At 35.7% G+C, this 13,349-nt stretch overlaps 1 protein-coding gene across 3 annotated transcripts in view; it reads left to right on the top strand.

Annotated features, from left to right (window-relative positions):
* Window positions 1–13,349, top strand: part of LOC107709738 (plakophilin-4-like) — a 47,111-nt gene that overhangs the window by 25,498 nt on the left and 8,264 nt on the right. For all 3 annotated transcript variants that reach the window (XM_016514333.1, XM_016514334.1, XM_016514331.1), the window contains exons 7-14: window positions 624–1,056; window positions 5,780–5,932; window positions 6,050–6,260; window positions 6,773–6,905; window positions 8,065–8,278; window positions 10,019–10,202; window positions 10,476–10,593; window positions 11,208–11,399. In XM_016514333.1, the coding sequence (XP_016369819.1) occupies window positions 624–1,056; window positions 5,780–5,932; window positions 6,050–6,260; window positions 6,773–6,905; window positions 8,065–8,278; window positions 10,019–10,202; window positions 10,476–10,593; window positions 11,208–11,399 (1,638 nt within the window). The remainder of the gene's footprint in view (window positions 1–623; window positions 1,057–5,779; window positions 5,933–6,049; window positions 6,261–6,772; window positions 6,906–8,064; window positions 8,279–10,018; window positions 10,203–10,475; window positions 10,594–11,207; window positions 11,400–13,349) is intronic.

Genomic DNA, 13,349 nt, shown 5'->3' with positions numbered 1-13,349 from the left:
CTCACGTCCGTAGACATGGTGTAACATTGGTTTTGCTTTGTTTCACAGAACTAATCGTTGCCTGGGTTGCGTACGTATATGTGGGGCGGAGCTATCAAAATAGGGGCAAGACCCTTTTGGGGTAGGGGCGTGTTTGTTTTGGTGATTTCAAACATCAACATTGGCTACCAGAAATCGCTTACTCTGCCTTTAATGTTGTTCTGTGAAATTTATTATAATAACTAATTTCTTAATGTTATTTAGTAAATTATAGTATATTACGCACAATAGTGTATTATGCATATTGTTTTATTCTGTTAAAACGTATTATGAATGAGTTCCGGACGTTTTAAATACCTGTTGTGTAAAAGTGGATCATATCATAATTGCTTTGTCCTCCTGTCCTCAAGATTTAATTTTGAGGCTAAATGTGGAAGTGTCCGTGCATGGAGCCCATAGAAGGGTATTTTAAGTTTTCCTTCCTTTTTTGTCCTTAGCTGATCTCAATCCTGATGTATCATTCTTCTTACAGTATTTTTACAAATAAAATACCATTTGAATATTTCAGTTATAACTGTATTATCACAGTGTAGTGTGTATGTTGGTTCTTTCTAGTGTTTGATTGTATGTAATCTGTTTTCCAGGTGGGCAGCAGTGGCCGTGTCATGAGGCGTGTCAGTTCTGTTCCCTCTCGTGCCCCATCCCCACTCTACACCCCGTCCCCGCCTGCATCTCGCCAGCCTCTGCGTACTTCCCTCGGAAGCCCCTATGGCTCACCTATAGTCTCAGAGCCCCGTCCTTTACCTAGTATATTTCCTGGCACCACCTTGCCTCCGGCCTCCAGCCATGCTCTCGACCCAGTGCACTCCAGCTACTTGGGACGGCATGGAAATGGGACGGGGTCAGAGTCTGGGTCACCAACGCTCCTGCGGGCCGGTATGACTGCTCAGCCTCAGCAGTACGGGACCCTGGGGAAGCACGATACACGTGCATATGACAGCACTCACTCTTCCTTTGGGTCTCGGGCCTATGACATCTTTGAGAGGATGGTCCTTTCAAGACCAGATAGCCTTACAGGTGGGTTACACACACAAACTGTCCTATTATTATTAAGGTTAGGAGTTTTTCTACTACTTGTGATAGGTTTGGGTTCAGTAAGATTTCATTTTTTTTGTTAAGTGAATCGATATTTTATAATGTTATAAAAGATTTTGAAAGTTCTTTTGAACTTTCTATTAATCAAACATTGTATTATGGTTTCCACTGAAATGTTGAGCAGCACAATCTTTTTCAGTTTTGACAATAGTAAAACAAAGTTTATTGAGCACCAAATCAGCATGTTAGAATGATTACTTAAGGATAATGTGACACTGAAGACTGCAGTAATGGCTGCTGAAAATTCAGCTTTGCCATCACAGGCATACATTACATTTCACACTATTACTGTTTGTACTGTATTTTAATTAAATATTAATTAAAATGCATAAGATGTGAGAATAATAGATTTCTTCTAAAACATTCAAAAAACTTACTAATCCCAAACTTTTTTTGGCTTGAAGCAACCAACAATTTTCTGATTCATAAAAGTTTTTTCCATAAAGTTTAAATCCATAAAACGATTTTCTCTTTTATCCTGACCAAACCAGAACTCTATCAAACGTAATTTCTGCACCACTCTTGAAAAGTTATGGATTTAAGGACAGAGATTTGAATATGTGTGAAACTTTCTTAGCGTTGTATATGCACTATATTATACAAGGATTAGTAATGCTGTCACTTATCGGTGTGTGTTTGGCTCGGATTATAAAATCTTCCCTGGCTTAAGAAGGTATTTCTTTCCTGAAAATCCTCTCGTGAGGTGAATTTTCAAAACTTGGAAAAAATTGTGAAGAATTCATTAAGCATTTCACAGTTTAGTCTCTGACATAATGTATGCTGTCTGTTAAAATCTCAATTGTAAGAGCCACAGAAAGAAAACTTCACATATCTCTGGACATAAACTCAGAGAGACTGACACAAATTGGTTCTCAAAGAAGTGCAAAAAGGATCCTAGTAATTGCTCCTACACGAATAATCATAACCCTCTGATTATAAGATGCTGTGTGCGAATATGAGTTTGTGAATTGAAAGTGCTGAGGTGCATTAATATAGGGCCTGTATAGTATATTGTTTCGAAATCGTATTACAGTCTCAATTCCATCAGCAAGAAACATCCACATGAAACCGGAGCTGCATGGATATTGACTGTAAATGTGTGTGTGTACGCGCATATCTTTATGCTTGTGTGTTCTAGTGTTTTGTAGGATTACTCCGATGATAATCTCACATTCTGGCTCTGTGGGAGACTTTCTCAGATGTGCCCCACTGCCCCATTTATGCCGTATTTCTCTGTAGATCATGCATGATGTAAAACCTTTGAAAACTACACTTTTAACTCCAGGTCCTTCAGAATGAACTATTGCCGAATTTGGAGATGTATGAAGTGATTAGAAATTTATGAAAGACAAACTCACTGAATTCTGCATGGCGGTTCCAAACCAGTGAGCTGTGTAGCTTTGTTCGGTTCACACTTTGCTTTATTACGTTGCTGGTATCTGATTGACACGTGAGGAAAGTTCTTTGAGAGTTCTCTTTCATTTCAATGCTAATGTTACACTGACTCAACATTCAGTCATAGTATAAAGGCAGAGTAGGGCTATTTGCTTATTCTTTTGAACATGAAGTACAATAGTATAACCTAAGCCCCTTGGACCATGGAAATACTAGAGTATCTGATTATAATAATCATTCCGTATCCGTGCCATACTAGTATTAACACTGTACCAGGGTTTTGAGATTCTGATACTCAAGCTCTAGATTTGGATTAATTTTGGTTTATTGTCTGTGTCCAGCTTACTAATGAAATCTCTTTGCAAGTGCTTTAAATTCTACAGCATTTAATTCTTTCAGACTGGTTCATTTTGGAAATTCATGAAAAGGGCCGACATAAAAGAGTCATTCGTCTGAGGAATCAGGCTTCACTGTATATTTTTGATTCACTAAAAACAACCGGGTTTTACACTGGTTGCATTGTTTTTGCTTGCAGCCCATGAATACTGTTCTTGCCATTATTTCACAATAGAAAATGTCCTTTTCTTGCTTCACATCAGTACAACTGCAAACTCATATTCGCACTCTTTTTTTTACCCCATGGTGCTGAAGATTCAAATTCTGCCGAACAAAAATTGATGTACAAATACATATTCATTCAGGAAATGAAAAAGGCAGTTTTTAAGTTTTTGGGATTTTAAGAAGTGCTATCAAGATCATTCAGGATGAGTATCACAATTAATCGAAAAATCTATATTTTCCCCCCATAATTTTTTTTGCCAGCAAAGCTAACATTGTAGATCAAGTAAGTATGGTTATCAGCTGATGCAATTATCTCACAATGGCCAAATATTGCCTAATTAATCAAACTGGTCAATATATGCCTATCAATACTGACTGGAATGTCTGATGATGGTCAGATGATAGTTTGAAGGCAGAGATCAAAGTTTGTCTGCTCAGGTTTTGATTCAAATTTCTGATTAGATTGTGGTCAGAGGAGTTCCATTGAAAGCTCTGGTTGTGAATGTCAGTCTCACAAGGTTGCGTGGTTATACATGCCCTACAGCTCTTAAAACTATTATACACTAATGAGCATGCAGTACAATGTCAGTACAAGCCTTCACAAGGTTTGTCAGTAGATTCAGTAATTATGCTCCAAGAGTTGGGTAATTGGGTATGCAATTTTGGGTAGGCGTTCATGAGCAAATCTATTGTATCCTGTTTGCCATGAAATCATGTGTGGGAGAAAGGCTGAAACCTCTGGCTAATTCATCTAAATTGCACAATTAATTGTATGCGTATCTCTGATTGTGTCAGGCAAACTGACATTCACGTCACTAACAGCAACACAACGTAGTGCCTTCTTTCAGTATAAAAACTGTTTTTATCTCACGCTCTTAGCTGCTGCAGATTGCGCCTCGTTCTTGTTCAAGGTCGTTATCTCTCACAGATACATCTGAAGGTGTGAAAGTCCAGTGGAGTGGTTAATTACAGCAGATTGTTTTTTATAAAATACAACTTCCATCTCCACTTGAAGATTTGAGAGCTTCATTTGCCTAGTGAAGCACATCGAAAGTCTTCGTTATGTAGTTGTACAGCTGCTAGACTTGGTTTTGCTGATGAACAAAAATTTCACTAGATAGACCAACACCTAATCAGCACAAACGAGCCTGGATAGAAATTCATGCTGGTCTGTGCCGATCCTTTCAGTAGAGTATACTCGTTTTGAGAAATATTGTATAGATTGGATAAACCAGTCAAAAGAGTGGATTTGTCAGTGGGTTATTGATGTAGGATACTGGTCAAAAGTTTGGATTAATTAATTTTTCATGTTTTTGATAAGCCTAGTATGTTTATTATTTTCACCATGGTTACATTTATTTGATTCAAAATAGTAAATTAATAATTAGTATTGTGAAATATTGCAATTTAAAAGAACTGTTTTCTATTGTAATATATAAAAAATATACATTATACATTTTCAGCATCATTACTCCATTCTTCAGTGCCACACGATCCTTCAAAAATCATTCTATTGTGTGCTGATTTGGTGCTCAAGTAATATTTCTTCTTATTATCAATGGTAAAAACAGTTTTTGCTGCTTGATTTTTTGTTGAATCTGTGATACACTACCATTCAAAAGTTTGGGGTTAATAAGATTTAGATTTATTTGTTAAAAAAAAAACAATGCTTTTATTCAGCAAAGACATTAAATTGATCAAAAGTGACAGAAAAGACATGAACAGAGTTTAAAAAGATTTCTATTTAAAATAAATGCTGTTCTTTTGAACTTTCTATTCAACAACTAATCCTGAAAAACATTTATTGCAGTTTCCACAAAATTATTAAGCATCAAAACTTTGATGATAATAAGGACAATAATTAATAATAATTGAGCGCCAATTATATTAGATGAAGACCAGAGTAATGGCTGCTGAAAATTCAGCTTTGCCATCACAGGTATAATGCCATTTAAAAATATATTAAAATAGAAAACAGTTATTTTAAATTGAAATAATAATTCACAATATTACTGTTTTTATTGTATTTTAATTAACTTAAAGAGCATAAGAGACTTCTTTCAGAAACATAAAAAAATGTTCATTCCAAACTTTTGCCCACTAGTGTATAAACTCATGAAATTTTCATTACTTGAAATTAGTGCTGTCAAACGAATAATCACGATTAATTGCATCCAAAATAAAAAATTTTGTTTACATAATATATGTATGTGTACTGTGAATATTTATTATGTGTATATATAAATACACACACATGCATGTATATATTTCAGAGAAATATGTTATTTTTATACGTTAAATGTATTTATTTATAATATAAATTATATGAATATAAATATAGACATGTAAATACATGTAAATATTTTCAAAATATATATGTATGTGTGTGTATTTATATATACATAATAAATATACACAGAAGACAAAACACACATATATTTCTGCAAACAAAAACTTTTATTTTGGATGCGATTAATCACGATTAATCGTTTGACAGCACTACTTGAAATATAATAAACATGAACTGAAATAAGACATTAAAAAAACTATTTTTATTTCAGCTGGTTGCCAAGTTTAGTTTAAGTACTAAAACTAAATATAGACATATTTAAGAAAAACAAAAAAATGTCAAAAACCTTCAATAAATTTACTGAAATGACACAGTTGTAAATCTCTGATCTTCATCTAGGCTTGCAAACCTCTTATAGTCAGAACAGCCAGTTAGGCCAAGGCTCCCCTGACTGCCACGTCACGCCAATCTATGAAGACAGAACCTTCCAGAACCCTCTGTACCAGAGCCCCACGCACGGCTCCCAGAGCGCTATCTCCAGAAACAATACAGGTATGTGACGAATGTCCTTCATGCACCACTGCTATCTTTGCAAACTCAGTGAATGAGTTCTGACATTTCCACAGTGTTAATCTTAACAATGTCTGCACTGCTCACTCTCTCACTCAGGGTTTGGTACTTTACAAAGGACCACTAGTCAGTGTAGCACTCTGAGGTTCCAGCGAGGGTTGTTCTCAGTGGGCTCCGTGGCAACGCACTCTGACACCTATCGTCCCGCCCATTACCACCACACCGACCCGAACTACACCAGACATGCAGCTGCCGTCGACAACACCGTCACGCGCTCGCCTTCCATAGACAGTGTTTACAAAGATCCCAGGTGAAGAGCTGAACCCAGTGATTCCAAAAACATTGCAGAAAGCTTCCAAAATGATTTAGGGCCACATTTGAAGTCACTGACATTTAAAACGTGGAAACTTTGCTTGTAAATGAAACCCAGCATGTATCTTCCCTTTTTGCTGCATTATTCCAACTTATTTGATTTGTTGAACCTCCACTACTTTTGTGTGTATGTTGCTTTGTAATCATATTTCTGGGCATGTTTGTTTTGCAGACAGAAAAAGAGCTTGTCAGGAAATGTAAACCAGATCGTCTGAGTGCTCATTCACATTAGCAGTGTATATTTTAATGACAAATGCGATTGGAAAAAAATAGAAGCTGGACTGATTTTTTTTATGCGGCTAGTTATTTGTCCTGATGCAACATGTAAACACAAGTAATTATGTATATTTTATTCAAATCTGAAAAAATTTCTTTGTCAAATGTGGACATTTTTCATATTTGTGTGTGTGTGTTTGACATCTGTTTTCTCTGTGCCTGTGGGGGGGTTAGAGAGTTTGCCTGGAGAGACCCTGAGCTGCCAGAGGTAATCCGAATGCTGCAGCATCATTTCCCTTCTGTCCAGGCCAATGCTGCAGCGTATATACAGCACCTCTGCTACGGAGACAACCGCATAAAGGCAGAGGTATGGTTACACACACACACGCATGCCATACAAATAGGCACTTCCTATTTATGTCTTCTGTTCTTCTCAAATACAGTTGACTTTTTGTAACTTAAGCTTAACCAAAAGCCTAACCATTAAGAGCAAAAAAAGCATTATTTAAATGCTTTATGCACATTTGATTGGACAAAAATCTTGGACATAAATCTGTGTAGCGCAGGATAAGGCTTCAATATTAATAATAACTGTACATTTTAAACTACTATTCAAAAGTTTGGGCTCTTAAAAATAAATACTTTTAATTTAAAGGCAAGGCCACTTTAATTCATAAGTAACAGTAAAGGCAATGGCCAGTGACAATGACAGTAATATAATGATGCACGTTTATTTTAGAATAATAAAATAACAAATGCTGTTACTTGCGCTATATGTAAATATACAGAATGTTTCTTGAACCAAGGATCATGTGACACTTAAGACTGGAGTACTAGCTGCCGAAAATTCAGCTTTGCCATCACTGGAATAAATTATATTTTAAAATATATTAAAATAGAAAACATTTAAAAAATATATTTATCAGTATAACAGTTTTTACTGTTTGATCAAATAAATGCAGCCTTTATGAGAATAAGAGACTCCTTTCAAAAACATAAAATAATCTTACCAACCCTAAAACTTTAATTAATTACTTTTAATTCAAATGAATTAAAAACTTTAATTAGTCTTCTTCGATCTTCACAGCTATTTAGTATATATAAAATAAATGTAATTCTGTAGTTGATTTTTATAATCTGAGTAGTATTTCTCTGACACAGAAACAATGGGGATCTTAATTAGCATTAAACTTGAACAGATAAATGTAGGTTTCAAAAAGCTGATATAACTTGCTAATTCTACAATTTGAAATCATAAATGAACAACAGTGTTTAATAAATTCAATAAAAGAAGTAAGAAGTAGGGACTTCTATGTACAAACTCGATCCAGTGAATTAGTGGTTAAAGCGAATGAGTTAGTTTAGAACACAATGTGAGAGATGTACAGTGTTTAAAATAGAAGTTAAATTACTAGCATTCTACTAAAAATTTTTTCTGCTTTTAGTTTGCATTTGCAGACTGCATAAACAGACAGAAAAGCACACATAAATGTGAACACTTGCACTCTCTTACTGTATGTTTTCAGGTGTGTCGACTCGGGGGGATCCGACACCTGGTGGATCTGCTTGACCACAAAACCCTGGAAGTTCAGCGGAACGCTTGCGGAGCTCTGCGGAACCTAGTGTACGGAAAAGCCACAGACGATAATAAAGTGTGTGTGAGGAATTCCGGTGGAATCCCAGCCTTGGTTCGCCTGTTGAGAAAAACTCCAGACGCTGAAGTGCGAGAGCTCGTATCCGGTGAGTGGGTGTGTGGGGTCACATGACTGAGTGCCATAAGAGAGTCTTTCTTGTACTTTTTCACTCCCTCTCTGTTCCTCCGTCTCGCTCTTTCCAACTCGCTTTCTACCGCTCCTGTGGTGAGATCAGTTTGCGCTGTGAAGCTCAGATCAGAGATTACAGTCAGTGGAACTCGGAACTCAGTGGCTGTGATTAATGTGGAGGGACAAAGTATTTGATTAAAAGCTGAGCTGACACAAACTTACTCACACACACACACACACACACACATTCTCTCCAAGCTGGATATCCTAAGTAGTGCTAGATAGATATGGGGAAATGTTACTCTCCCAAGCAGTTTTCTTGATGCATACAGTGTATTTTACTGTCATTTCTCAAACCGAGGCAGCAGGTTTGTTCAGCAAAGATAGAGCTCTTTCTGCTCACACACATACACACAACCACAGGGACTATTTTGTGTTAATGAATTCTATCTGCAGGATTTTCATTTTTTCTAATGAGCTATGTTAAAGGGGTCATATGATGCGATTTCATTTTTTCCTTTCTCTTTGGAGTGTTACAAGCTCTTGGTGCATAAAGAAGATCTGTAAATTTGCAAAGACTAAAGTCTCAAATCCAAAGAGATATTTTTTATAAAAGTTAAGAGTTAGCCACACCTACCTAAAACGGCATCAACAGTATGTGAGGGGCGTAACATTTCCGTCTCACGCTTGAGGTATTTGGCCAATCACAACGCACTGGATAGCTGGCTAATCAGAGCACACCTCGCTTTTCAGACCGATTAGTTTTGTAAAAATCGACGCGTTTCAAAAAGGCGGGGCATAGAGGATAAACAATAATGTACAGTATGTGGAAAATAATGTGGTTTTTTAACTTTAAACCGCATAAACACATTTCATTACACCAAATACACAAAATAATGTTCTTTTTAGCAGCATCATATGACCCCTTTAAATGATCAAGTGTGTTAAATTACTTATTATACCTAAACAGTTCACCTAAAAATTCTTATTCAGCCTCTTATCAATGCAACAGATTTTTTTTAAGCAGTTTTACTGTCAACTGCTCAATGGCATGTTTTAATTTGATAAACGAATTCAAAAAAGCATTTAGCTAAAGAATTTAAACAACGCCATTGGCAAAACAAATTCTAAAATGCTATTTAAATCACAAAATAATTTATTAGTCAATCATTGTTACATTTAACTTCATTTTAATACATGAATTAAATAGTTACTTAAAATAATTAGTAATTTTATAAAATGCAACTGCGAGTAAATTACTCACATATGTGACTAAATTTCACACTAGGTGACTAAATAATGTCTGTCGTTATGATTTCTGAATCTGAAGGATCATGTGACACCAAAGACTGGAGTAATGAATGCATCACAAGAATAAGTTAAATGTTTTAAATTGCAATAATATTTCACAATATTAGCATTTTTACTGTATTTAAGATTAAATAAATGCAGCATAAGATAATCTTTATTATTCCAAACTTTTGACTGCCTGAGTATATATACGTTTGTTTTTTGTAAGTGGCAACTAACAAAATGTATTAGTCAATATCAATTTTATTTCCAGTGTACATAGTGGGTTGAAATAAGTAATTTATTCTGATTTATTAATTCATAAATTTGATTCCTTCATTTTATATTAAAGTGGCACCTCTTTATTTAATACTGTACTGTTGCATTTTATGTTATATACCATGTTTTTGGGGTCATGCCTTGACAGGAGTGTTGTGGAACCTGTCGTCATGTGACTCTGTGAAGATGACGATCACTCGGGACGCTCTCGGACCACTTACTAACACGGTTATTATCCCTCACTCCGGGTGGGGTGCGGCCCCTCAACGAGAGGACCAGAAACTCAAACTGCACTCATCTTTGGTTCTGAGGAACACCACCGGCTGCCTCAGGTATGCCTCATGTAAATTTGTACCAGCCTAATTATACAGGGCTTCCTGTTAAGATCGATTAATCAATAGTCGTTTAGGTAACCTGCTGACTAGTTGTTTTTTGTAATATATAGTTTTGCACATCACTGGTAGTAGCAGCATCACTCTTCATCCTCCGAGATTATCAATATTTATACTATTATATTTTCAAGTGAGAATGACTGTTTTTATCTAAATCAGATAACCATTGTATTGTTGACCGCATGATTGTGTGTGTGTGTGTGTGTGTCTCAGGAACCTGAGCTCAGCTGGAGAAGAAGCCAGAAGGCAGATGCGTTGCTGTGAAGGGCTGATAGATTCCCTTCTCTATATAATCAAAACTTGTGTAAACACCTCTGATTATGACAGCAAGGTTAGAGATATTCTTGGGATTGCATAAAAAATATAAATGAAACCATCCAGTTCTGATGTACAACAGTCTATAGATTGTTGGTAATATTTGAAACATGTTTGATACATTCTTGCCAGATATTTGACTAATTTTCAGTCTGTATATCTGATGGCAGCTGGGAACTGGCAGAGGCTCATGATGCTTATAAAAAGGTGTTACATGTTTTCTGTGCCACTCCTTGAAGGGCCAAAAAATGTTGAGTGCCTCTAGTGGTGGAGCTCAGCATTGTGCAGCTTTGGTTATTTTTTCTTCACGAAATCTTAGTCTTTGCATGCCATCTGCTGGAACAGGACGCATTGAAATGCTTCCTGAAAAAGGAAGAGGAATCCAAAAATATATTTTAAATATTTTTATGACATTTGTTTTAAATAATTAGTAATAAAAGTTATTATAAGAAATATAGTAGCGATTGTTATTTTTAATTTCAATTTAATTAAAACTTTTCTAAAATGGAACAAAGTTATTGTGATTTTTGGAAAAATATCCAGGACAATATAATGAGGATTGGGACTGTAGATCTCCAAAATATTATATATTTCTTTCCTTACCCTTTTTCTCTTTTCCTGTGTTGTTAGATTGTGGAAAACTGTGTGTGCACTTTGAGGAACCTGTCATACCGTCTTGAGCTGGAGATGCCTCCGTCTCGGCTGATGGGAACCCAGGATCTGGACACGCTCCTGGGCCCCGACACCTCCAGTAAACAGGCCGACTACAGCTGCTGGGGGCTCAGAAAGAAGAAGAAGAAGCGGTCCTGGCAGGATCAGCAGGTAATCTATCACTAAATTAAATGAGCTTGGACTCCATGTTCTGAAAGCTTATAACTGCTTTTGTGCTCAGTTATCAAATGATTTGGGATTGTTGGAAAGAGAAATTAATTTCGCAAATAGCTTTGCACAAGCCAACAGATGATTTATAAGAGCAAGGCACCAAAAGCTGTACATTTAAAATAACTGTTTTCAGCCAATAGTCATGGAAAACCTGGAAACATTAGTAAATTTTAAAATTGGTATTTCTAGCTCTGGAAATCATGGGAATTAATAAAATCTTTAAAATGTTATGGAAAAGCCATGGAGATTCTAATAACTCATTTTCAGTTTCAGCTCAGCTCTAAAAGTTTTTAAAAAGCTCAGCTCTAAAAGTTTTTGAGAGTAGCCTATGATATTATTTTTCAAATTTTATTTTATTTTAAAATTAGTTGTCATTTTAAATAATTAATGATTATTACTAATAATAAATGAATAAATAAAAAATGGAAATGAATGATGTATTTTTATATTTAAATTTTTTTTTAACTTTTTATGTTTACAGAAACTTTTTTTTGTTACTACAGAAAGTAGACATGTGCCGGTATTCGGTAATGCGATATATCACGATAATGAATATGCACGATATTGTTATCGTGGGCACTTCAAAATACCGAATAATTATTTATTACTAATTCAGATTTTTTTTATGCATTAAGAATATTTTCCCCATCAACTGGTCACAATGCACAACACTGCGCTGTATGCTGTGTCAAATACCCGTGTGCACTCTGATGTAAACAAGCACGGATGAGAAGTGCATGGCGGAGCACGTGAGAAACGCTCTGAATGAAAGCCAAGCGCACATTCACTCTCTGACAGCAGATGGCTAGCTCTGGAAATCATGGGAATTAATAAAATCTTTAAAATGTTATGGAAAAGCCATGGAGATTCTAATAACTCATTTTCAGTTTCAGCTCAGCTCTAAAAGTTTTTAAAAAGCTCAGCTCTAAAAGTTTTTGAGAGTAGCCTATGATATTATTTTTCAAATTTTATTTTATTTTAAAATTAGTTGTCATTTTAAATAATTAATGATTATTACTAATAATAAATGAATAAATAAAAAATGGAAATGAATGATGTATTTTTATATTTAAATTTTTTTTTAACTTTTTATGTTTACAGAAACTTTTTTTTGTTACTACAGAAAGTAGACATGTGCCGGTATTCGGTAATGCGATATATCACGATAATGAATATGCACGATATTGTTATCGTGGGCACTTCAAAATACCGAATAATTATTTATTACTAATTCAGATTTTTTTTATGCATTAAGAATATTTTCCCCATCAACTGGTCACAATGCACAACACTGCGCTGTATGCTGTGTCAAATACCCGTGTGCACTCTGATGTAAACAAGCACGGATGAGAAGTGCATGGCGGAGCACGTGAGAAACGCTCTGAATGAAAGCCAAGCGCACATTCACTCTCTGACAGCAGATGGCGCTGAACAGCAGAAATGCAGCCGTTACCCCGGAAACAAAGCAGCTGCACTACTTTCTGTTTCTGAAACGCATTTAAATGATTTAAACAGCATTCAGATTTGTGTATTCGCTACGGTGTTCATCACAGCACCAAATACTTAAAGGGGTCATATGATGCTTTTTTAAAGATCATTATTTTGTGTATTTGGTGTAACAGAATATGTTGACATGCTTTAATGTTCAAAAAAACACATTATTTTTCAAATACTGTACATTATTGTAGGTCCTCTATGCCCCGCCTCTCTCAAACGCTTCGTTTTCTACAAAGCCCCCTCCTTTGACAAGCGCAGTCTGCTCTGATTGGCCAGATGACCCAGTGCATTGTGATTGGCCGAACACCACAAGCACGCGTCGGAAATGTAACGCCCCTTACCATAATCACGAGCTTCACCTTTCAAAGTAAATATCAGTTAATAATGACGTTA

Source organism: Sinocyclocheilus rhinocerous, unplaced genomic scaffold (genome assembly GCF_001515625.1).
Source record: "Sinocyclocheilus rhinocerous isolate Xijiao unplaced genomic scaffold, SAMN03320098_v1.1 scaffold4039, whole genome shotgun sequence".
Lineage (NCBI taxonomy): Eukaryota > Metazoa > Chordata > Actinopteri > Cypriniformes > Cyprinidae > Sinocyclocheilus > Sinocyclocheilus rhinocerous.
The sequence above is the reverse complement of the archived record's forward strand: the minus strand, read 5'-3'. Positions and strand labels throughout refer to the sequence as shown.